The 26,334-nt window shown below is 46.7% G+C and overlaps 2 protein-coding genes and 1 non-coding gene across 7 annotated transcripts in view; 1 reads left to right on the forward strand and 2 right to left on the reverse strand.

The window, feature by feature from the left end:
• Window positions 1–5,320, reverse strand: part of LOC108937188 (nucleosome-remodeling factor subunit BPTF-like) — a 28,095-nt gene extending 22,775 nt beyond the window's left edge. For all 5 annotated transcript variants that reach the window (XM_029254002.1, XM_029254001.1, XM_029254003.1 and 2 more), the window contains exons 1-2: window positions 4,475–5,320; window positions 2,453–3,275 (exon numbers count right to left, since the gene is read on the reverse strand). In XM_029254002.1, the coding sequence (XP_029109835.1) occupies window positions 2,453–3,275; window positions 4,475–5,081 (1,430 nt within the window). In that variant the 5' untranslated portion in view covers window positions 5,082–5,320. The remainder of the gene's footprint in view (window positions 1–2,452; window positions 3,276–4,474) is intronic.
• A 1,421-nt stretch (window positions 5,321–6,741) lies between these two features.
• On the forward strand, window positions 6,742–6,823 carry trnas-aga (transfer RNA serine (anticodon AGA)). Its single transcript has one exon. It is a non-coding gene; the product is annotated as a tRNA-Ser (tRNA).
• Window positions 6,824–8,583: 1,760 nt separating this feature from the next.
• Window positions 8,584–26,334, reverse strand: part of LOC108937187 (cytoplasmic phosphatidylinositol transfer protein 1-like) — a 38,565-nt gene continuing 20,814 nt past the window's right edge. The window contains exons 2-9 of the mRNA XM_029253839.1: window positions 25,147–25,295; window positions 19,920–20,008; window positions 18,674–18,681; window positions 15,906–15,977; window positions 15,007–15,102; window positions 14,385–14,540; window positions 13,899–13,962; window positions 8,584–11,750 (exon numbers count right to left, since the gene is read on the reverse strand). Of these exons, the coding sequence (XP_029109672.1) occupies window positions 11,443–11,750; window positions 13,899–13,962; window positions 14,385–14,540; window positions 15,007–15,102; window positions 15,906–15,977; window positions 18,674–18,681; window positions 19,920–20,008; window positions 25,147–25,295 (942 nt within the window). The 3' untranslated portion in view covers window positions 8,584–11,442. The remainder of the gene's footprint in view (window positions 11,751–13,898; window positions 13,963–14,384; window positions 14,541–15,006; window positions 15,103–15,905; window positions 15,978–18,673; window positions 18,682–19,919; window positions 20,009–25,146; window positions 25,296–26,334) is intronic.

A 26,334-nucleotide genomic window follows, 5' to 3' on the forward strand; every position in this document is an offset into this window, starting at 1 on the left:
CAGACTAATAACCGCCTTCACTGTTCTTGCAGATCACGAAGAGCTTGTACATTAGATTCTTTGGATAAAAGCATAAGAGAAGCAAATGAATATAAGCAACGTAGGCTGATTCAGCAGCGGTCAGTCCTGTTCCTGCTGCCCACTGTGTAGGACTGTGATTTCATATGCACTGCTGGTGGTACAGAAGGTAGAGCCATTGCCTTGTAATCAAAGGACCCGGGTTTGAATCCTCTGTTCTACTGCAGTACCCTTGAGCCAGGTTCCTTCTCGGAATTTATACAGTGAAAAATCACCCAGCTGTATAATAAATGGGTAAATTGTTTTTAGTAGTTTAACACTGCAAGTACCTTTGGAGGAACAGTATAAATAAATAAATTAACAGTAACACAGTGGATCCCCTACTTGTGAGCTTAACAGGGACACAGCGTTGGTTGAATGTCACACGGAGTGGGCCAGGGTCTTCTCACCAATTCTACATGCAAATATTTGTGGCGTGAATCAGTAGCAGCACAGCAGACTGGCTGTCCCCTCCTCTGGTGAACCAGGATGACTCGTGCACACATCTGGGCATTTTGAACCCCCTGGAAGTGGTACTTACGACACGTTGCTGATGCTCAACTGCTGCACCATGAACCCTTCGTTGCTTACACAAGGTAAAACTCACTAATACCCCATTAAAGCATAAAGGTATTGCATGGAGGCCGGGGATGTTACACGAAAAAGAAGGATGGTAGAGAGGTGGTAGTTTGCCGACGGCTCAGAACCACCAGGTGTAGAAGCCATGGGACCATCTCCAACTTGCCCACCAGCTCTTGGCTTCTCAAAAAAGTCTAACAATGAAAAGTTTCTTACTTGACAGTTCATTAGTCGGGGACCTGCTGCAATTAGCCTGGAACAAAACCAGCAAGAAACTGATATTTATTGTAGATGCTGTGTAAATTGGAAGAGTAGTGTTCCCGAAGAAGTGGTAACAATGCCATACGCAGCACGGCACTTTCAGACTACGTTTAGCTCTATTGTTTATTTAAGAGATGTATTAATTCATGAAAATTTTTCAGATACTATAACAGACCAATTTTAAACACCAATCAATCTTTTCATTGTCTTTGCCAGGAATTCCGTTTAACAAGGCTAAACTTGTGGCAAATAATTATGCCATTAATTTGAAGATCAGGCAAATAAAGACAGATGAACAGCACAAGTGGAAGGGCACCGCATGCATGCCCGCATACACATGCGCACAAACATGTGCTGGGGGTCTCCAGGACCAAAGCTGAGAACTGCTGTACAGCATCCATCCATTGTCAACAACCGCTTTTACTCAATTTAGCAAACACTTTCCAATGAACACTATGTAGTGTTATCAGCCCACACCTTATTCACCCATGACTTACACTGCTAGATACACTGCTTACAATGAATTACTCATCCATAAATCAAACAAACACACTCTGTCACTTACACACTGTGGTTGACAGAGTCACCAATCTACCTGAACAGCATGTCTTTGGACTGTGGGAGGAAACCCACACGGACACGGGGAGAACACGCAAACTGCACAGACTGAGCGGGGATCAAACCCACACCACACAGGTGCTGAGATAACAGCGCTACTAGATGTGCCACCGTGCCGTAACTTATAAGTAAAAGCGATACTGGAGTTACAAACAAGCTTTTAATCTCAATTATGTTCAGACATTGAGGAGCAATTGCACTATGAAAGGAAAGCTGAGCTCTCCCCAAAAAGTTTTGCCCCACATACCACCCGAAGGAAATTTGTTTAAACTGTTTACGTTTATTCATTTAGGCGACACTTTCGTCCAAACTGACTTACAATGTAATGCTACTTACACTTCACTGCCCATTTTTACAGCTGTGCAATTTTACTGGAACAATTTAGGCTAAGTACCTTGTTCAAGAGAACTACTGCTGGTGGAGGGATTCGAACTGGTAACCTTCAGATGCAAAAGTAACAACTTTAACCGCTACGCTATCAGATGCACAATAAGTAGAGTACCCTCCTATATTGCCCAGGAGTACTCTACCGATAAAAATAAACCAAATCCCACCTGTCCAATGACACGTTTTCAGTCCAAATCAGCATTGTGGAGTTGAAACCATCTAAATTAAACTGTAAATTGCTATTCAACTGTATGGTTTTCCGATCAGAAGTCTACAAATAGAAATACCACGAGAAAACTCAGCATTAATAAAAATCTGCAATGTTGCAGCCACTAAAACATTGCTTTTTATCTATACAGAACCAAACATCCGTCAGTTAAGCACTAAATCGCTATTAATTTGTCATCCGTTTGCCATTAATGATCCTGCATAAATCATTGATTTATCCCTCAGAGATGCAGTGACTGCAGAAGGGTGACAATACAAGGGATCAGTACACACAGAGATACGAGCACACTCTTCTGCATGCACACGGTCAGGTGATACTCACACAATAATTCTCCTGTTGAGGAACCAGTACTTCCTACAATGCCGGTCAAAGCCGATCGGCTCCTGTCTTACGTAGGGCCGGCTCTTCTGGCTCTCGGCCACGCAGTCCGACACACCGGGCACCTTGTGTGCCACGCACACCTCGCACTGCCACTCGTCCTCGGGAACCTCCTCCAGTGGTGGCCGCACGCACTCCAGGTGGTACACAGCTGAGCACGTCTCGCAGCACAGTAGATCTCCGAGACGATGGCACACGCGGCAGTGGTCATCGTACTGCACCGTGCCCTCCGACATCAGCTCCTCACGTGCCACGTTGGTAGTGAGAAACTGGTCCACCAGGAACTGCAGCACCTTCACCTTGCTCTCCAGGGGCCCATAAGGAAATTCCTCAACCTCCAGGTAGGGAAGCATGTGGCGGTACTCGCGGTCACTCTCACAGTACGCCCGCACCACTTCGGGCCACGTCATACCATCGACTAAGTAGAGAGTTGAGTTCACGCTATCTTTCAGGTCAGCTGGGCCAAAAGTGGCATTGGATGCATCCTCCTCGCGCAGAATGGCCTTAAGCAGGGCGATGTGGGTCTCGGCAATCAGCGTGCACTGCTCTTGGCCAACCAGGGCTGCGCAGAAGTCCTCAAAACGGAAAGGTGAGAGGCGCAGCACAACAGAGAAGTTGCGCAGCACTTCATAGATGGCTGCTGCATTGAGTAGCTGCTCACTGGGTACTAGGAGGTCCTCAGAGCTCGCAGGTAATTCCAGCAGGGGCATGTCCTTATCCTCCAGCATGGGGGAGGGGGGCCGATGGACTCGTGTCCGCCTGCGCCCTGGAGGGTCAGAGAGAGACAGAGACAAAGGAGACAATCAATAGATGAAATCGGATGGCCGAGCTCCTTCACGTTCACACCTGCGTTCACGCACATTTGCTATCAGTTTTATGGCAATGCTTACAGGTGCAGGTGGAGTGTTTACATTTACTCAAATCGTCCACCAGCACCATCAACTGTACTACATTCTTCATTCTGTGGGTGTGTGTGTGTGTGTGAGAGAGAGAGAGAGAGGAAGAGAAATTACAAACAGAAAGCAGTCTCAATTTGGACCAAGTAAGTCTTACTTCTGATCTTGGCATTTCCATCACTGGACATATAGTGAAAACCAGCTTCAAGAAAGTAAACGGGGCAGGGGGAATCAATGCAAATGTGTCCCTTCCCACTGAAAATATGTTTCAGAATGTAAGCAAAACAAAAAGTAAGGCAAAGCATCTTGGCACACTTACTTTTTGTTAGCTGAAACAATCCAAAACTAAAAAGAAAATCCAGTTTAGAGGAACTTCAAACATAAAGTCCCAGACACTGTAAAAAATAAGAAACTGGAGGGTGTATAATTAGTTCCCTTAAGTAGTTGTTTACTGCTGAATTTGAACTGGAGGTTGTCCGCCACCCCCAATACATCACCTACTCCACTTCTGACAGCTGGAACCTAACAGTGAAACGTCATAAAGTCAAAGCGAGCCAATGAGCGATCAGCGCCGTGTGACGTTTCACCTCCGGGTGACGTTGAGCCCTGTAGTGCACGAGGCGCGCGCACACACACACACACACACAGAGGCACACAGGTCTGGTGTGACTCGAGCTCCTGCCCGTCAACGAGCCGTGAAACACACCGCTCCTATTCGTATTAAACACCAAGTTGTGCGACACTTTGCCTCATTCTGTGTGAGAGAGTGAGGGAAAAAGAAATTACAAGTTCTGTCAGAGGAGGAGCTCAATACATGATGGCGCTCAGAGAAGAATAATGTGATGGTGTGTGTTGTCAAAAGAAGGGAAAAAGTAGTAAATGCGGTGAGACAATAATAAATGCTCTCGGCTGGGGGAAGCGCTGCAACTCTGTGGGTCCGTCGCGCTGCTCCTTCCGCGCCGCGGCGGCTCCCCGAGGCCCATATGATATTGCACCGGCCGCCGGGGCTCCATGTTGAACAAAGCCGCATGATCCCGCCGCTACACGGCCGGCCACCGCGAGGGTTTACCTGGCGTGCTGCCGCGGGTGCTATAGCTCCGGAAGCTGCTCTCCGTGCAGTAGCTGCCTCCATCATCAACGCCGTCCTCGTCGTCTCCTCCTCCTGCTGCTGCTGCTCCTGCTCCTCCCGCAGCTGCGTCCTCCTCCTCCAGCTCATCCAGATAGTCCGACTGCTCGTCCAGGGCCGCATCGTCGTCGTCCGTGAGCGGCTCGTCCTCCTGCAGCTCCTCGTCTTCCTCGCCGAGGCTCACGGCGTCCTCCTCCTCTTCCTCCTCGCTCTCGTGGTCGTCGTAGACCACCTTGCTGACGACGCGTCTCCCCCTGGCTCCGCCGCCTCTCCCGGCGCCCCGGCCCCTTCCTCTTCCCCTTCCCCTGCCTCTGCCCCTGCCACTGCCGCTGCCCCCCGACGCGGCGCTCGACCCCGCTCGCCTCCTGCCTCGCGACGCGTGGTAATTCCCCCTGCGGGGCGCCGTCACAAAATCGGCATCGGCGGCCCCTCTCCCCTTTGCCCTCAGCCCCCGGCGGGGTCTCAACCCCCGCGGCGGTGGCGGCGGCGGCGCGGTGGAAGGCTCGGCCCCCAGCGCCTGTTTGGGCGGCCTGCCTCTTCTCCCCCTCATTATACACGAAAATGTCTATTATTTCCCGTTTCCACAGTCGTGCGCGGTCGATCCGCGCAAAAATGCGGGAAAGCGGTACCCGCGGAACGCCGAACCTCCGAGAACGGCGGGGGGAAGCGATCCCGCGAAGCCCCGGACTCGGGTGGTGCGAGAAAGCTCAAAGCGAATGGCCGGCGTCCCGCTCCGGGTCGCTCGCAGCCGCCATTTTTCTTCCTCTCTCTCCGTCTGCCGAAAACAGAGCGGAGGCCCAGCGCGCGAGGGGAGGGGAGGGTGGTCACGTGACCGCCACTCCGCCACGGCGACTCGAGCGGCGTCCAGGTTGCGTGTAGAAAACACATATGTTGTCAAAGTTACGTCGCTTTGCGTGATTTCATTTCGAAAAGGTACTGAGGAACACAGTGCCTGCGTTAAAAGGAGGGTAATACAACAATGGACTACTTTCTTTTTTCAAAGGAAAACGTAATACATTTTCTCACAAAATTATATACCCACGAAAACATGGAAAATTAACTCCTTTTTGTGCGCGCGTGATACAACATTTGCATCGCCCCACTAGCGCGAATGCAGCATCGTTATCCAGTACAGTCTCGCTATGATATTGTCATCTATTCATTAATAATAACGTGTCTTGACTGTTTTTCGACTGTTTGGGCTCCATGATGTTTTTGCTATGTAACTTTACGAGTGGGTTTTTCACGTTCCCAGCCGCTCACGATCTCTATAAACTACTTGATCCTCGCCATACGTCGTCGTACGTCGCTCAATAGCGGGGATCCCCGCACCGCCTTCCCGCGGTCGCCTGCTGCACAGCTCGTTCACCTGCACGTGGTCCTCTTCTAGTGGATGGCGCCCCCTCGCGTCTGCTGTGACTCACAACTGCCGTTAGCTTTTGTAGACGTTCCTTATCGTGTAAACACGTGGCTATGCAGTTTTCATACTTTTTTAAAATATTTTTTTCCTGTTTTATTGCAGAAAAGGAACAGCACTGCACTGAAATACAATAACATACAATAAAAGGAAAAGGAAGAAAAAAATAACAGTAGCATCTCATTCAATACAAAAAATGTGATCACAACTCTTAATAAACTTGTTATTGTAATCAATCATGAGTTTGAGAGTTTACAATAAGGGAAATCTCGGCAAGAAAGACATCGAATCTAGGTAAAGTCTTGAGAAATTTGTTTTTGTGAATAAACAATGTACAATGCAACACGAAAAAATGAACAACAAGATCAAAACACCATGGTCACGCAGTTTTAATACTTACTACCGAAGATGTTTTGTAGTGACGTCATTACCTCCAGTAAAAGCACCACCAACTTTCTGTCACATTTTTGGTATCTACTGTTTCGTTCTGCGATAGAAAATAAAGCTTCTCAGTGAAATTTCTTGAATATTTTTTTAAAGAGGGAACATTTTTAAAAAGCATATTCTACTCACTGCAATGCAATCAATCCCCTGACTGAGAATAGAGAATTGTCCGCATCCTGGTTGCAATAAAGATGGTCTGAACTTTCGGTGAATAAACTATTCTCGTGTGCTTTCCCTTGCAGTAATAAAGAAAAATGCAAACTTTCTTCGATGTTGTTGTGTAAAGGTTTAGCAAAATTCCTGTCATTTGTTCTCGAGTGCAGTCACTCGCTGATACGGTCCCCAGCCGGTAGTCGTGGCCGAGTGGTTAAGGCGATGGACTAGAAATCCATTGGGGTCTCCCCGCGCAGGTTCGAATCCTGCCGACTACGAATTGGTCTTTTAATGATTTCCCACTCACGGGAATTTACCTCACGAGACTAACAAATTAATCTCATTTCATTTATCTTTCCCGTTCTTGCGGTTCCAACGGGCCGCACGTGCAGCGGCACGCGGTTCCCGCGTACAGGCTCCGCGTTTTCATGGCATTCGACTGTGAAATTAATTAAATTGATATTTTTTTAGAAAACGCAGACACAAAGTTTACGAATCCCATCCGACCCCCCTGCTGCCGTGTAAATATTAGTTATTTTGTTTAAAACATCTTAATAGTACATAGATATTTGCTCGTTTCTTTCTTGCTCTGATGACGTGTGTGTGTGCTTTCTAACTGAGCAAAAAGAGTGATAGGAAGGTAGGCCTACACAGGTTTAGGTGAAATGACCACTATACTCAGCTATTCAAGAGGTCTGACATTCAGCCTTTCGCCCCGTGAGGTTCTGCAGCAACATAAAACAGCTCCGAATTCCAAAAGAGACCAAATGTTTGGTGCTCGAGACGCAGCCAAAACGACGGCGCAACACGCTGCGGAAAATGGCGGCCGAACGCGGCCGATGGAGAAACGCAAGGGAATGGCAACGGTCACAGCTAACCGACCGTTTTCCAGGCGCTTGACAGTTCCTAAAAGCACCAAATGCCGCAGATCTGTCCGTCGGCAAAATGTGTGAGATTCAGTCTCCGAGGAGTTGTACTTTTTTTTGCCCTGCATTCACGCAGGTTTATGTCTGGAGGAATCAAAAGGATGCCTTTGGGCTGTACCTTCTGCTTTCGGATGTTCAGGGACCTGTAGCACTATGGGCGAGTGACAGCTCTGGTCATCTCTTGACCAAGAAAAATCACATTAGACTGGTTAGATTCTGCCCGTTTCCCCCCGCAGTTTCATGAACCCCAGAATGAATTCAGGTTCCTTCCTTGGCCTCTCTAAGGATCTTACTTAAACTACTGGCACAAGGAGTGCTGGCCGTACATAATCGACTTTTGTCGGCTGAAAGAAAAGGCCCCATACCAAGTTTGTCACTTTATGTCAATCAACTAGTTATTTTACAGTCGATGAAACCAGCCTGCTATTTTTTTAACCTCATTACAGTGCCAGTTTGACAGTACGATTTGACTGCAATACATTAATGACTGCTATCCTGGGCTTTAAATTATTTAACAACTATTTAAAAACAAGTTAAACTGATGTGTCCTGAACAATGTGCCAGAAAAACTAGGATATTGGCAAAGTGCAATCTGACTGCAGATGAAAAAGTAACTTTAAGATTATTGAAATCACCTTAGAATTCAGACGTCTGTGGATTCCTGAAATTAATAAAGGAGACTTCCGTTCAGAAAGTGGTTAAATAAAAATCAAGACAGTTATATGATGCTGGATAATGGATCTTGTAACTTTTACTCAAGGTGAATAAGACATAATCTATTCACTTTCCATAGGAGAATCTAAAACAAGTAAATTTCTGGTAAATTCATTCATTTTGTCATCTGGGGTCTGAAACATGGTTCAAAAACACTACATCAAAGGCATTAACGGAATTTGCTCTTAAGTTATTGTACAGATGGGCAGAACTATTTTACAACTCTAAAATCATGAAACTTTTTTTCTGTTGCTGAGATAGAGAAGGTATGAATATTGACAAAAAGTGGCAAAAAACGGGAACATTTGAGCAAATTAAAGCTCTAAACTGCATCAAATGCAATGTTTTGTCATTTTATTCTCTTTATCAAAAAAAAACAACAAAAAAACACACGCCCAATAACCACGGAGTGAATGAGATCACAGTGATTCTAATAGTAAAATAGCAAAAAGAGAACAAAGATAATTCCACTGTATTCCACCATAGAAAATAAATCTTTCACTGCACTGAATGCCATTTCTGTCACCACCCTTTCGTTCTTTAACAGCAGTTTAACACTGATTCACAATAAGTAAAAAGTTTTTGAATTAAAGTAGATAAACTAATTTTGTATATTCAAACCTAGTTCAACATGTAATAGAACCTAATAATGAAATATCATGGAGATCAGCATTTAATAGCCATGTGCATTTGATTGCTGAGGAAGAAGATGGGAATGTTATAATCGGCCATGTAAGGTATAAGACGTCTGGCTTTATTCTGAAATTCAGAGTGCGATGTTTAAATTATTTTTAACAAATATTAGTGGTAACGAAAAACAACGAATTTCATCTGACAACATTTATAGGTGCAGTCGGCAAAGATTAACAGGAGCTGTTAGAACAGTTAAAAATGTGGTAAAAGCTGCTTTTCTTTGATACAGAAAAGTATCAAACGAAGGCAGTGTTATGGCAAACTATTTCTTGTGCTTGAAAAGGTTGTGGGCTTCTGTCCTCCTTTTGGACAGTGGGCTTGAACCAACATGAATGATATTTTACATCCGGTGAAATAAAATATGAAGATATATTTACATCCCCTTTCCAGTTTAAATGAACTAAAGCTACCAAACAATACACAAAGAAAAACATACTTTGCAATATAGTCACATTTCACAAAAACTGCACTACTGAACAATAGAACTAAAAGTTGTTAATACAATGGTGAGGAATTTGAATGTTTTCTGCAACTTTTTCTTGACGTTTCTTTGCGATGAACAGTTTGGTATTTTTTTGTACATTTCACATAAGAGAAAATATTTTAATGAAAGATACTTTGTCTTGTTCGACCCAATTACGTACTTAAAATTTGTATGAAGAAGTCCCTGATTTGAAATTCAAGTTCTTGAAACAGTACAGTCTGTAGCAAACCCTGAAAACTTCATTATGACCATGTGGATGTGAACTTCTCAAATTTTTTATATAGTGTGTTTGAAATTTCAACCAGTGATCAAACTCGGTGAAATAACGATTGATGACATATGTCCATACATACTTCCAGACATCTCTGAATGTGTACAAACCATCTATGTTGTATTGCGACGTTAAATCTGATCGACTCACCTTATGTAAAAATAAATAAAGTTAACTGACTCATCCTTTGCAAAACTTGAGAAGCAAGTAAGGACAACCTGCAAAGACAACCGGTGCATGAAACTTCACTGGCAATGAATGTTAATATGTTTAACACTCAGACTTCAATATATTTTATGTGCTTTTTCTAACACTATTTCATATGCAGGCAGAAGTATTTGGGGGGGGAAACCGAATTTTAAAAACAAACTACTGAATGTGCAATTTATAGAAACAGATTTACATAAATATTTACATTTGTGATGCACCGGACAAACAGATTAGGAGTTATACATGCAGAGGCACTGAGCGGAATATGGGATGCTCAAAGGCAGGCGGAGCGGCTTCTGTGTGCCGTAACTAACTGGCTCATTCTGGATATCGATTAGGCCTCATCTTTTACATACATGTAGAACTGATGTCTTTGTTGTACCAGAAAGTTATAGTGGCCGACGCATCTTCAGTTTCATTTGAGTGTACAAGTTTGCTCCAGGTGGGACAATGGAAATAGCAGAATGACACTACATGGGATCAGAAAATATAATAAACTTCATACCATGGTACCTCGTGACGTCCTCTTCTATACACCACTTCCAATACTCAGGCTCTCCCTGTGCTCTGGGCTTATTCGGTGCGCGCGCGCTGTCCGAGATCAGCGACTGCGTAAGCGCGCACTGTTGCATTACAGAACCGCACAGTGGCGACTTATCATTAAAAAAGTTACCTCTCCCATCACGTTTTTCCTTTTCCAAAAGCAGTGGAGTGGCAAGCAGCTAGAGGAGGCAAGATCAAGGTCAAAGATCGCGTCAATCAACAGGCATCTGAAGAATACTGTGCTCATTTATCAGTGTAAACTTATCCTACGGTAATGATGTGTCCGAAGCAGGTAACAGTTTTGCCTATAAAGAGAATGCCTCTTATTACAGCAAAGGAATACAGAGCTCTGCCATAATGTTCCATGCTGTAGTGTTGCCTGGGCAACTGGGTTTAAGCCACACATGGTGAGCTTACATGGCTGAAATGGAATCAGTGAAAAGAAATAAGATCCTAAACACATAGCCCTGACCATAGGACTGTCATCATCATCTTAAACACACTAATAACAGGGAAAACAAAAGACACTGAACAAATCTGAAGAGTGGCAGAACAAGGGACAGAATACAGTCCTCAAGAGCAAAAGTGAGCAAGACAAACCTGTGCCACCCATGTGGTTGGCTCTCAGAAAATCAGTAGCACTTAGGGACCTGGGACAGCAGAGGGCACAGCGGTTAAAGAACTCTGTTTCAAGTTCTGGTTGCAGCAAATGCCCTGCATAGGTATTTGTGAGCATTATGTTGAACAAGAAGTGATTGGTTTAAAAAAAAATCAGCCTGAATGGATAAAGGGGTAAAGATTTAAAGTGGTAAAATACATACACTCACATTTTTGAGTTCAGTATATCTGATTCTGATTTTGTGGGTTCAGGGGTATTCCCTGTGTGTATAGAGAGGGGAATGAGATGGTCTGTCTGTAGGGGGAGGGTTTGGAAGTAAGAACTCCTGGAGACATTTAAGTGGAGAATGAAGTTTCTGTCCAGGTGTTTACAGTCGAGTTTGGTTCGCTGTCTGCTGAGGGGCTCATGTGGAGGAGAGGGATTTGCAGATAGTCTGGTCACTCGGGCTGAGGGGGCGCAGAGTGCCAGGCGAAGAAGCTGGGCAGTCGGTACCCAGATCCCCTGCGGTCCGGCAGCGTGAGCGTCTCCGGCGCCGACTTCTTGCGAGGCCGGTCCTTGGGGACGGAGAGAAACTCGGGGGCGTCGGTCGAGAGCGGCGTGGAGGGAGCGCTGGAAGGGCCGCTGCGAGCGGCGGACGGTAACGGCGTCTCGCTGATGGAGATTGCCGGGGGGAACATCCTGATCTTCTCGTTGGTGGCTTCCTGGGTGGCGCGCTCATACTCTCTCACCTCATCCAGCGTCATGTCTTCGCACAGAGCCACAGAGGGAAAAAGAGCTGCATTAGAACATAGAGGTCAACCTCAAGTGGGGTCCTGTAGTTACATCTGTTAGTGATCTATTCTCTACCCATTGTGAACCGGTTTGGGTTGAGGACTATTTCAGCTCCTAAAGTAAGTTTGAGAGGAGCACTGCGGAGTCAGGAAGGGTTCGGAATTGAAGGCAATTCTGATGCGACATACACTTGCTCTGTCATGGCTCTCTACGCCATCCAGTGAAGACGAATGGGCAGAACACTCTTGCTGGTCAGGGCACACCTTAATGTTGGTTTTCTCATGCATTTTTTTCTCATATTCCTGCACTTCATCCAAAGTCATATCTGCAAAAAGTCCAAAATGTCAGCACAGGCTCATAAAACACTGAGGATACTTAAGGTGGGGGTGGATTCGAAGGAGGGTTGAGAAGGCTCATCAGTTGGAGGAGGTGGGTGGAGAACCTGCTAGCGGTGGCAGGAGATTGCCAAGCGAAGGAAGAGGTGTTGAGCTGGTAGGGGGTGGGCAGATCAGGGTGAAGTTGGCAGACAGGCATGTGAGATCATAGAATTCAAGTCAAGGCAGGTTACAGAAAAGGCTGAATGGTTTTAATATTTGCAAAACCCATTGAAAACACCGCAGAGTCTCTGAAGCTGATTTTTACGGCTTTTGTTGAGAAAAGCTCTGGTTTTTCCTTCGAGAGTAATTTCCCGTTCTGTACAGGTGGCTTTACAGTACATTTGTAAAGGAGAAGGCTCGGCTAATTTCTGCTTGTTTGATCCTGCTCTTAAAAGCATTTAATGTGATTTTCTTCTTCCGACTGATGCAGAAGAGTTTTGAAAAGATTGCCAGCTGCTTCCCTGTTGTCTTTGGACACCTCCTCAGAAACCGTGTGCTAGAATAGTGGCCAGTTATTACCAGCAGGTTCATTCCATTTCAGCAGAAGTGTATCATGATAATAAGACTATTCTAAGGAGGCATTTCTTTGTTTTTCCCACAGGAGAACAAAGGGAGGATAGCGGATGGATGCTGGGAAATAAATGAGGACTGTAGCCACTTGAGTAGTGGGGGTACGGTGGCACACCAGGTTTGGCCTGGTGGGTCAGGGGTTTGAGTCCCGCTTGGGGTGCCCTCTGGCGGACTGGCATCCTGTCCTGGGTGTGTCCCCCTCCCAGCCTTGCGCCGTGTTGCCGGGTTCGGCTCCGGCTCACCGCGACCCCACTCGGGATAACTGGTTTCAGTCTGTGTGTGTGTCTATGTGTGTGTGTGATGTGTGTAGCCACTTGGTATACCAGCAGTTATGTCAGGTGCTTCGGGGGGGCTGTCAAGGAACAAAGAACACAAGGAGAATTTGAAGTGGTAAGATCACTAAGGCTTGGGCCACAGGTGGCTGTAGGATGTGGATCAAGAGTAGATCAGTCTGACCGAGTGGGTTAGGACATTTCTAGCGAATTGCTCAGGAAGCTTAGTGGGCTAGTAGACTGTAACCTGAAGGCTGATGCTAATACCCCTGAGCAAGGCAGGTAACTTGAACTATTAAATGGCTGCATCAGGCCTGCAGGACCGGGTGGTATATTCAGTGAATGTGGTTGCTCCTTTCCCACAGCACTCAAGGACTGATCCACTTTATATGCCACTGTGGTTATAGCTTTTAGGGGTCATGAAAGAAAATCAGAGTTTCAGTACTTGAAGAGTTGTAGTCCACACGAAACATTATAAACTTCCAATCTATCATTAATGTGCAAGGGGACCTCTTCCAGGACAACATCATTGTCTCGAACAATATAGCATCACCGTTAATATGAATTTTCACAGCCTACAGACTCTTCGGCTGCATAATTTGTCATTACAAATCAATGTCCTTTATGGTTACCCTCACTTGCAAAATGTTAAATCTATTTGCACTCGTCTCAGGACAGCAGAGTGCGATGGGACTCAATCCGAGGGTGAACGGCTTGAATAGGTTCTGTGAGATTTTCGTTAAGCATTTTATAAGGCCAGGTGAAAGGAGGTGTAGCCTCACTGCGTATTGTGCAATGTTGCATCATGTAAAGCGATAGAGCCAATCTGAGCGCCACCAAGGAGCCATGCCAGACTACATGCAAGACGTTAACCATGCCTCCACCCCACCCTACGGAACCTACCGATCCACTCGTCCACCCAAGCGAAGGCCTGTCTGTGGCCCAGGAGAAGGACGTCCCGCACAACCTGTAGGCAGAGAGCAAGAGCGGGGGGGGGTCACTGTGCACAGCGGCTCTCTTAACATTGACAGAGGTTGCATCATCTCACTTCAAACCCCAGCATGAACATCAGAAATAAACACATAAATACATTCTAAGTGATGTTGGTGGTCGAGAGGTTAAAATGCCGAACGCGTGACTTCGGCTCTTTCGTTCGGATCCCAGGTGGAGGCCCGGTCAGTTCATTCAATCAATGGTTTCAGCGGCTCAACGCAGAAGTGTTTCGGACCACGAACAGGATTTTGTTGCGAATGAGTGGTACACTTTTGTGGAAAAAATGTCAAATTTCAGAACTCGCCAGTTTAGGAAATTGACCAGAATGACATTTGCTGAAGATAATGGGGTGCACATCTGCAGTTCCTCAAGCACGTCGCCACCTGCTGGCCATACCTTGTGCACAAACTGTTCTACACGTGTCTGCAGTCCCCACACCTCAAACTTGACAGTCACCAGCTTGTAGGAGCACATGATGGGCCGCTGCGTGTCCCGCCAACCCTCTGGGAGCGGCCCTCGCGACGTCTTTTCCGAGCGGAAGAAGCGGAGGTCCTACAGGACAAAGGGGAGGTCCCCGTTGGGAGGGGTGTCCCAGTGAATCAATGAACGAATGAAAAACCTGCCACTTCTGTCTGTGCCTCCCAGACCTCCCAGGATATTAACAGAGGCTGTTGCGTTTGCAGGCAAAGAGTTTTTAAGATGATGCCGTGCTGTTGCGTGGAGACTGGGGAGCAGAATTTGCCAATAAGATTATGACTCACCGTATGGGAGGCATGAGATTGGGGAGGGGGGGTATTCAACTATAGATGAAACAAGGCTGTTCCTAGAAGCACACGACCAAAATGACTGCTGACATGCAAATAAGGCAAAGACATGCTTAATTAACAACTTAACTGGAGCTCTAAAAGACCCCAGGCTGCGTGTTTATCTGACACAAGTGCAGTTCTGCATGCAGAAGAGCTGCACGGCTCCCTTGACCCCCCCCCCAGCACCATGGCATTCCCCACCATTGCTCTACCTCCGCCTCCTTGTAGTATCGCTCCGGAATGTCGTCGTAGGCAATGTCGATGAAGCACACCTCTGTGTCCTCATCCTTGGGCTCGCTGTCAAAGATCTGCAGACGATGTGGGCACACACAGCGGCACATTCCAGGACATTAAAGCCAATCGGTGGAGCTCTTAATATCACACCCAGGTGACCTGTTCCCATCCAGGGTTCACCGAGAGCCTTGATGATGCCAAGGTGTCGACGACTAGATTTGCTGCTCATCATCCAGCACGACGCGGGCCGATGTCCTGCTTACGGACGGGTGGACAGCCCTCACTGAGCAAGGACGCTTTGCGGACAACGGAGAAGTCATGAGCTACAAGAGAAGAAGTTCCTTCTCGCCGCCATAGTTTGCGGAGTCAATCTCCACTGGAGACACTAGGGGGAGATCTGGTTGTCTGTTCCACCAGACACCGCTCACAAGCGAAGCCTTGCATAACCCCATGCAGGGTAATTTCGGCCTGTCATGATGAGTGCGAAAACAGTGAGAAAATCTTCATGTTTCTCCTTGCCACCGCCGTCATCAATCACAGCATTTCTCCATTTCATATAATAGGGAGCATTTTCCCCTGAAAGAGAATTAATCTCAAACATTATTTCACGCCCAACAAATGGGCCACACCAGGAGGTGGATGACGCAGCCAGCAAAGTGGAAACTTTAGGCCGGATCTCAGGTGCTGTAAACACCTGGAGAGAGAGCCTAGAAAGTTGTGGAACAACCTGCAAAGTCCTCAGCAGGTTCTCCAACGAGCTGGAAAAGATCCCATCCGGACCGAACACATGACCAGGCTACAAATCGTCTGAAAAGACGATATTCGCTCTACCGCTAGACGTCTGTGCACATACACATCAGCGCTCCTCGGTACTTACATTGTCATTGCTGCCCTTGTTGTCCTCATATTTCGTCTCTATATGAATCGAGAACTTTGGCAGAAACGAGCACTGCAAAGGAAATGACATTAATAAGATTTGGAGTACGCATTCATTTCCATCATTAGTCCTGAGGAAAGCATACATTCAGCAAACACGTATGTATCTGATACCAGTATCCAGTCTCCCTCTGATTTCATCCCCATTTTTTCAAAGAAGGTAAGAGCTCTGTGACATACCACACTGCCCCGCATCCCTTGCTCTGATTTAAACGCATAAAAAATGCTGGAAGAAGCTGCACGGAAGTGGTAGTGACAGCGCAGTACTTTTTGGGCAGTAGATTGGTACCGTCCCAGCTGTGCAAGGACTCATTATAGAGCCTTATAGTCATCGGAAGGACTGTGAGAGTGCTGTCCTGCTGCCAGTTTTCTCCGTATTTTCCTGGTTAAGCCACTTTTCTGATCATAAACAAAAAGTATATGCTTAAGAGAATCAGTGCTACACAACGTCACTACTACGAAAACAATTTGTGGGGTGTTTGCCGGCACCCAGATTCTATAAATAACCCACATAAAGCTTCAGTTCTCAAGTCCCTTGGAAATTGCCTCCAAGGTCAAGTGTGTTTCAGACAGGAAATCCCAACTGGAAATCCCACCTCCAGCATCCAAATTAAGGATCCACACGGCAATTATGAGGTATTGACTGAGAAGGGTGCCTGTGAGATGAACAGGCAGCAGAGCAGCTCATTCCCTGGCTGCTGTCGTATGTCTTGCCCTATCGCACCATCATCCCTGCGTCCCGCGCAATAAGAATTCAATTCCCCCCTCACAGCGCAGATTTATAATCCTCTCCATAAGCCAGCCATTCCCTCGCAGCAGGGGGCCGAACGCATTAACTCCTGCCCGATGAGCTTAGCAGACATCCAACAAGCATGTTTATTATGCAGCACTGAGGGGCATGTGTGCGTGGGGAGTCAACCGCGGAAAGAGGGCTGAGCAAGTAGTGGCTGCCGATATGAGCCCAGTGCCGAGGGATGGTTAAGGCTACGTCACGGTAATTAATTTGTATTAATTCACTGTACAGCGGGTTTGGCCGGGGCCTGCCGTGTGGTGAGTCCGGGGTTCGAGTCTTGCTTGGGGTGCCTTGCGGCGGACTTGCATCCCATCCGGGGTGTGTCCCCTCCCCCTCCAGCCTTGCGCCCTGTGTTGCCGGGTTAGGCTCTGGTTCTCCCGGACCCCGCTCGGAACAAGCGGTTGAAAACATTTTGTGTGTGTGTGCGTATCATTTACTGTATTTGATACCAGCCCATTACACACACCAATCCCACTTCCTCTCCCTTAGAGTCCTGAACTGCCTGGTGCACAGTATTATTTCCAATGATTCACCTTAAAAGGTGATGGGTGACGTGAGAGCACTTGGCCTCACATGCTCATCATCCACCATTACTTTCATTCATAGCTGCGATACTTGTGCAAAGTGCTGTCCTGTACACAGCAGAAATTAGGCAACAGAATGTCTCAGCTAAAATGACGTTCTCGTGGGAAGCCTGTGGTTGCATTCCCCACTGTAAAAAAAAAAAAAAAATCTATTATTGCAACGTTCATTAGCACTTTCTATTCATCAGATGTTCACCAATCAGTCAAGCAGCTGTCACAACCTCACCTGCTGCTAGATCTACTTTCCTGCTGACTAATTATTCATTAATATCAGCAGCAGAAAAAAAAAAGTGTACAACAGACGGCGTGACATAACACCACTACTTGTCCATTATCTCAGCAACAGTACATTTTAATTACCAGTACAGTCTAACAGCGGGATGCCTGTACTCATGAAATGTTAATTTGGATCGAAATCCCAAATGTCAAGAAAAACATAGTATCGGATCACATCCTGGAACCTTGTGCAACATTCATATAAATGGTTTTTGGAGAAGTTTTTAAAGATAATTGGCAATAATAAAGGGAACAAAGGTGGTGCGAAGACCAGAGGGATTTTCCATCATCATCGCTGGGGGGTTTTTGTCTCAACCATTTTCCACCTGAATTTTATCAGTGTTGCTTTTTCACAGAGTGGCAGCACAGATAAGCAAAACTAAAGGTAACCCGGGGGTTTAGGAACACCGAATTACAATCTGGAAGTTACTGCTGCAAGTCCCTGGAGGCGCTCAGCTGTGTTCCCCCAACCCGAACTGCTCCTACTGCCTTTAATTATTTTCCTACGCAGCTCTTCCTCTACGTAATGTACCTTGAAACAATAAATTCTTTGCTTCCTATCAGCACCTGGGATGTCCACACACCACATTGCGTGCTCGCATTTGTATTATGTCCGTTCGGCTGACGCTTTTCTCCAAAGTGACAGAAGATCTTAAGCTCTGCACAACGATTCGCCCATTTACGCATCTGTGTAACTTTTACGGCAGCAATTCGGGGTAAGTACTTGGACCAAGGGTACCGCAGTCGAAGATGGTGTCGGAACCTGGGTCCTTTGAGTGCGGCTCGAACCGTGACATTACCCCACACCCGCCCTCGGTATGTACAGTACCTTTAATGCGCATGGACTGTGCTTCCTTTGTGCAATGCACCTTTAATCCATGAGACTATATCCCCCCTACACCAACCTTTCATCTGTATCATCTGCTCTTCCTGCATGCACCTCAAATCCACACGAGTTGCCCTTCCTGTGTGTTCCCTAGAACTGCACGGCCCGCACTTCTTTGAACCGCTCTCCACCAGCCAGAAATCAACGGAGGACATGAAGAAGACACTCACCGTGTACTCTGAGTCACAGCGGGGGGGCGCAGCCATCGATGCAGGAGGGAAGAGAGAAGGGACCGTTGAGTTGAACCCTTGCCAGGCACACTGAGTGTTTCAATAACTAAAGAAACATCGACAGCCTGAACCAGAATATTGAAAGGACTCAAGTGCTCTGCAGTGCTAAACTTCAGAGATCTCCAGGTTTTGCGGCATCGTTCTGCCCATCAGAACAGCAAGAGCATCGCTCCTTCACTCTGCCGCTCGAGACTCAAGTCAAGATGCCGTAGCGAAACTGTTCTCAGTTCTTCCGTCTGACTTTGTGCATGAAACTTTGAGAAGCACCTGCCGCACATGTGCTGCTGTCTTGCACTTTGGCAGGAATTAGTGATTAATTCTGTATGAGGGTCAAGGCCGAAATCCCTGCAGGGTCACTGATGGGTTCACAGAGGTTAAATAAAGGGCAGTGTGGAAAGTAGCCCAAGTGTGTTTGTTTCTTTTACATTATGTCGGGTGATATTTTGGTGAACTGGGGATGATCTTTGAATGAATTGTAATTCTTCCTCAATAATGGAAGAAGTCTTTTTTGTTTCTCTGGTTTTTCAATATTTCGTCCATTTTCAGGAACAAATTAGGATGGGAAAGGGAGGGTAGATATTTGCAAAAATAGATTAACCGCAGTCAACAAGGTAATTAGGAACAGCCCCCTTTTCCCAGGAAAAGTGTGTGCAGCCCTCTCATCTGTTTATCAAATTCTAGGGTCACGGTCTACGGTTACTGTGCTGGTCCACAGTGGTTATCCGTGGTTTGTGCCCATAATGCCTGTCCACACTGGCTGTCGCCGTTATGGTTTCGGTCCCCGATTATATGATTTCACAACATCTTTCTTATATACATACATTGCTAGCACCTTATTAATAATGAATAATAATAATAATCATCATCATAGCTGATGTTTATATAGTGATTTAACATTAAGCTGCTTGCAATTAAATCTCCATATATTAAGATGGTTAAATTTTACTGTATTAGTTCAGGGTAATTACCTCCAAAAGGTATTACAGCAGAAGTGGGATTTGAACCCAAGTGCTGTGAGTAAAAGATTGGACCTGTAACCACAGCACCACTTCCTGGACTTACAGTTGGGAATGGATGTAACTCTGATGCTTGTTTCTCTCTTTCAGCTGAGGACACGTCACCGTCCAGTCAGACTGAACAGTGGAGGAGGAGGAGGAGGAGGAGGAGTCGACACATAGCTAGTTACCTGTGATGGTGTAGGGATAGTAGTTCCAGGCCTTTTCTGTTACATAGAAGATTTTCGGGACCACAGCTCTGGCCCAGCTGGGTAACTTGCTGAAAGACAGAGGAAGGGAGATGTGCTTTGTTTTCAAGTCTCACTAAACAAACCATAAGAGCAAAGAAATGAAAGCGGAGTAAGTGCTGCGGGCAGGACCTAAAGATATGAATGAGGATGGGTTAAAGCAAGAGGGTGAACCACCTCTGGGGTTTTTCTTGGGCTCCATGGACACAACGAACAAGAGGCCCCATCTAGAAAGAGGATGAGCCTTGTACTGCCAAAGGCCTCACATGGCCACCGGCTGAGCCCACAAGAATGGAAACTCCAACCGCACGGCCGCTTTCCCAGGCGCTCGCTGGTCCCAACACACATCGCCCTGAGCTACCAGTGTCAGATGACTCTGCAACAGGGTGCCGTTACCAGAAGCCGAGCAGTGCCTCTTATATCCACGATCATTGTCTATTCATTGCTTCGCACCCTTTCCTCTGTGCTACTGCCCTCCCTCCAGTGTATCCTAATTTACCACTGAAGAGCGAAGAGCATCATGTTCCTGAGCTGTGGCCTCATGTAAAAATGAAACAAACTGGACTATCCTACTAGCTATGGGTATTATTGCCCAGGGTTACTCAACTGGAGCTGAGTAGAAAGTGGGCATGGTGGCACAGTGAGTAGTGCTGCTGTCTCACAGTGTCTGGGTGGTGTGAGAGGATCTGGGTTTGATCCCCACTCAATCTGTATGGGGTCTGCATGTTCTCCCATGTCTGTATGGATTTCCTCTGGGTGCTCTGGTTTCCTCCCACAGTCCAAAGACATGCTGTTCAGGTTCACCCATAGTGTGTGAGTGACAGGGACAGTGTGTTCCACTGATGTATGTATGAGTGACCCAGTGTAAGTAGTGTATCCAGCAGCGTAAGCCACCTTGGTGAATAAGGTGTGTGGGCTCGTAACACTACATAGAGTTCATTGGAAGGTGCTTTGGACAAAAGTGTCTGATAGATAAAAAAAAATGTATGCAAAAGTGAGTGAGACCACAGTGTGAAACTGAAGCAATGGTCCTGCAGGTGGAGGACATGTGAGAAGGCCTACCAGGACACAGAGAACATTACAAGCAAGAGCTACAAGTCAAAAATGCAGAGAGCATTTGCATCATCCCCACCCTTATAAACGTCAACGCAAACTGACGGGAAGGGTGCTGCACCCCGCCGTGCTGAGAGAGGATTCACACGTTTCCAGGTGGGTTCTACTGCTTCCAGCAAAGCATGCTTTTTTTGAAACACGGCCACAAACCCTGTAGACAAAATTAAACGACCTTCTCCAGCGATCAGAGTCTGATTTAGAGACACGCTTCCTGCCACTCTCCGTTTGCTATGGCGGAGAAAAGCGAGCGGGACGACCGCCAGCACGGTTAGGGTCATGGGGTCACACTTCAGCCCGGGAAGATGCAGGTTCAAGGATGGGAAGGTGGTGCCGCTCGAGATGCTCGACCTGCCTTGCTTCAGTAAAAAAAAAAAACCTGTGCTTGAATGTGTCATTATGTAAAACTGTCGACTCTCCAGGCTTGCGAGGGATAAAAGCATCTGCTGATCGACTGAATAATGTAACAGGGATCCTGGCCACATCCACGTTTCAAAGCGCATTTCTCGAGTTGAAAAGGCAGCCGTGACTTCGATTACAATGCCGCGGGTGAATAAACCTGCCAGCCGTCTGCATTTACCGTAGTCGTAATAAATTCTGCTCCTCTCATCTGACTGGTAATGAATTATGATAAAGAATTTTCAGCACTGGATGACAATTCACTACATTGGTGTTTTCCCCACAAGTCGAGGTCCTCGGCCAATCCTCGTCCCTGACGGACAGCCGCTTCACCGCGCTCATCTGGACGAAGTGGAGAATGCCCGTTGTGCCGACACTAGCGATTCGTGCAGAGGCCCGTCCGGCATGGAAATCCATTCCTCTACGGCGGCATTAGAAGGGCGTCCAGGACGCTCGTGTCCGAGGAGCGACGTCTCCGGGCTGCAGAGGCATCGCTGCCAGACCCCGGACCGCCTCCGCTTCACAGAGCAGACGGAGGAAAGAGCACGGAGGAGCCCCGCGCGCACGCCGTTGAGGCTGTTGGGAAAGCACGCTGGCGGCAGGTGGCCCGTGGGCGGTAAGGCTCCCAACAATGATAGCAATTACACAACAGCGCACGGCCCGACAGTTTTTACCCCATCCATCCCTGACAGGCCTCAGCCCCCGGCCCCAAGAGGCACAAAATTTCCCATTAACTTCTCCACTCTACAATTTCCTTCTCGGTCTAATCGGCACATCTTCGTGCATCCGGCCTGCCTACTTTGATGAGAATATACATTTTTAATAGTCAAACATCAAAGTGTGGATATTAATGAGAATAAAGACGGTTATATAAACGTAACAGGGTAGAGAGGCAGTGACTGAAAAAACATGTTTTGCTTTGTTAAAGTGGCGTTTGAAGATGCCTTTGGGTCTCCAAAAGCGGCTCCATCTTCACGAATGGGATGCGCTCTCACGAGGTGAAGGGGGAAGGTGCTTGTGTAGGGCTTTGTACCATTACTGTCCCGTTGCCTCATGTCGCCCACGCAGACGTTTTTCACCACCCAAGGGCTCATTTGGAATCTGACAACGCATGCATCCGGTTTGCTTAACACATTCTTATTGACTTAAATGATTTGTGGTTTCTGCACTTAACCACAGCGATGAAGCTGTATAGTCGACTGGAGAGCACCTGGCTCAAGATACAATAGCAGAGCCAGTCCCAGGACATCCGACTACCACTGTGCCCCACGCCAAGTCCCTGTGAAAGGAACGAGATGTTATTTCACATACACACAATCTAGCAGGTGGTATGGGTGGCACAGTGGGTAGCACTGGCCTGTGCGTCTGGATGTGGGTTTCACTGTGGCTGCATGGAATTTGCATTTCCTCCACATGTTTGTGTGGGTCACCTCAGGGCGCTCCCGTTTCCTCCCAAGGTCGAAAGGTGTTTCAGGTGAATTGGTGAGATCGCAACTGTTCTAAGTGCGTCTGTGTGTGAGTGCGTGAATGGGTGTGTGTGATTGCACTGTGATGAACTGAATGCCTTATATCCAATGCCTCTGGGATGGGTTCTCGACCACTACGACCTGCTGTCACGCGAAACATAGGGAGCCGGGAGGGCTGGACCCAAGTGCAGCGTCGTTCGTCCGGAGCTGAGGGATGAGGCAAGTTCTCGGTGTCGGGGACAGACGAAGGGTCGGTCGATTGGCGGTCAGAGTGAAGATCCACGAGTGAGGTCGGGGGACTTAGCGAAGGGTCGGTCAAGCGGCATACATGAGCGGAACAAGGATCCGTGGATGTGGTTGGAAAACGAAGCAAAGTGTCAAAAACCGGAGGACGTGAACCGAGAGTTAGCGATGCTTGTGAACGAGATGTCACGAGGAAGGGCGGTTGTCCCTGACGAGATTCCGCAAAGGTCTGGGTGCTGCGGAGTGTCTTTTCAAGGGTAGGGAGTTAGTCAGGTGCTGGACCGGAGTCAGGTGCTGTCAATTGAGTTGTGGGCGTGGACATGACACCTGCATTGGACAAGCAATTTTTTAGAATGAATAAATGAATGAATACACAATGCCACATTGTAATATTGTTTTAGTGAAGGATCTCTAGAGGCTGCATTTATCTTGCCATTTTGTCTTGATGGTTGATAATTTCCCTTGTTTGTCAGTCAAACCAGCTGGATTAAAGTGATCACAAACAAAAACCCTTTAGCCACTGCATCGTTTCCTTCCAATATTTCATTGTATTCCGTGTGCTGAGCCTGGTTCCCTTCCATCCATGCTCCCTTTGCAGAGCAGCCAGGACCTATGAGATATCCCAGTCAGCCGACAGCTGTACAGTACACATCCGTTTGTCAGAAACAGAGTGTCAGTTCATTTCAAGAAAAAAAAATTGACAGAAGGAAAATTCTGGACTCATCATGGGTCTGGATTTAAAGCCAATGTGCAATAACTACCATTTGTAATCCTGGTGAGCTGGAGACATTTCCAGCGCAGTGTGGCATTGAGAAAAGCTTTGGCGAATCCACCACGGTGATCTCAACACTAGACACAGAGTTAAAGCCTGCATTGGTCCAAGGCTGTTGAGTTCATACAAATGAAAGAACTCCTTTGACCTGCGTGCCAGCAAGGCCATGACCTTTGCTGAAGTATGGAGATAGAGAGGGCTACATTCCTACCCCTGTCATGAGTTCATTGCTCTGTCATTTTGTTTCTGGGGGAACTTTCGGGTCACATCATGGCTATGATAGATTGACTAATCAGAGGGTGGGACAGATAAAGCTGGGATCTCAAACCATTATCCATTTTGCCTTTATCCTGAGAAAGCAGCAAGAGATGTAAAGGGTTTTATGATGGACTGGATAAAAGTATGGAGAGAAGTAGAGGCACTTTACCAGTGTACAAGCTGTACTAATGTAGGAAATTGCACATTGTGTTACAGTCACCATGTTAATATATGCACGGAAAGGGAAACTGAAACAAAAACAAGCCAGGTCTTCTTTCAGATGTGGGCTGCACAGCTTATGTTTGTTTTGCTTTCATTATCGAGACGGCCTTAATTTATGCATCGATGGATAAATGCCAACAATTTGAGGGTGTCATACGGCATATTAATTGAGACACATGGGCTGTCAATTTAGCAACATCTGTCGAGTATAGCTGATGTCCAGTGTTTGAGTATTGCGACAAAAATGTTCAACTCTTTCTGAAAAAATGTCAAAAAACAGAACCAAGACATAAGTTCTTCTTAGGGGGATGAGATTATGACAGTTGTCATTCATTTTGACACTGGCACCAAACTTCAGTCCTTGTGAGTCACACGCTGCTGGTTCCCTCTCTAATAATGTGTCACTTATCATATTTTGTGGTGTAAATCAGGGAGTTATTGAAGTATTTTCTTGCAGCTGCAAGCTTGTGACCTGCAAGGTCTGCAGTCTAATAAGGGTCTGGTACTAAAGACTTTTCCTGGGGACTTGACCTCCCACCCAGGAAAAACCACACTAGTTTGAAAATGGTCAGTTGAACATAATTAAACATGATGGAAACAATGAATGTTTGCTGAGGAAATGATGAGTGAAAAATGTAATCTTTGTCTTTGCCTGTTGTGTGGAGCATTTGAGAGATGAGTTAGTCAGCTGGCCCCATACCTGTTCAAGTAAAGCCTCTTCTCGGTAAACTGGCCGCAGCCATGCGTGGGGTCCTCGTACGGCTCGTTCTGCACCACCTCCACACCTTCGCCACGGTCACTCTGCTCGTGGCTATGCTTGCTGATCATGTACAGCTGACCAATCCTGTACTGTACAAAGAGACAAAGAGGTGGAGGTCAGGTGGACAGGGACTGTCAGAATTGCCATGGCAATCAAACCCCCAAGCCCTTGAACGTAGGCTGTAAAATATACTTCCACATGTTGTATAGAACAGTGATATTGTCCAAATGTTGGAATAACTACGTATTTTTTCACATGTAGGTCAACTGAGAGACAGTGTTAATTAGCTCAGATGCAGAAGGAGAAACTTGGCCAGTTTTTGTCTAGCTGTTCTTTTTAGAACTCACGGAGCTCATTAAGATATGAGGCGGTATCAGGTATGAGGAGGACGCACTGGGGCAGTGATCGTGAGACAATCCCATTTAAGCGCAAAACACCCTGTGAGGTTCTCGGAGCTCCTCCAGGAGCTGCTCCAGCCCACACGAAGCTGTATCAGCAGGGAAACTAATAGACCTGTGAGCGGTTGTTTCCCAACCTTTGCCAGTTTGAGATTCCACACAAATACTCGGCTCATCAAAGGCTGAAGCCACTGCTAAAGGCAAGGACTCGAAGTAGGCTGATCCCACTGCTTGACTTCCCGCATCATATCAACATGCCAAACGTGCTTCCCGATAACTGATACTGTCCCATAACTTGGTCCAGAACCAGAGGACTTCCACATTTATCTCTGCTAATACTGCCTCCCAGAAGAGGCCCCTGGCTGAGATTGTACACACAAACCATCCCTACACTTCATAAGAGCCTCCAAAGTCTCAACGTCTTTATGGTATCTTGTGACCTACCATAAGGACACTATTTGGAGTAGCAATTAAACACCAGGACTCGTGATCAAGAACTCTGTAGGTGAAGATGTCGTCATGCCCATGAGCACCTAGGTACTTCATCTGAATCACTTCAGCAAAACAAATGGTTCTAAAAGTGTATTCTGTGTTGCTCTGAATAAGAATACCTATTAATACAAGCTGAGGACCTGCTATGTTCAATTTAGCATGTTGTGTCGGATGGTTTCCATGCGGACAATGCAGGGCGAGGAAACAAGCATCTGCAAGTTGTCAATAAAGTCAAGCT

Source organism: Scleropages formosus, chromosome 8 (assembly GCF_900964775.1).
Source record: "Scleropages formosus chromosome 8, fSclFor1.1, whole genome shotgun sequence".
Classification (NCBI taxonomy): Eukaryota; Metazoa; Chordata; class Actinopteri; order Osteoglossiformes; family Osteoglossidae; genus Scleropages; species Scleropages formosus.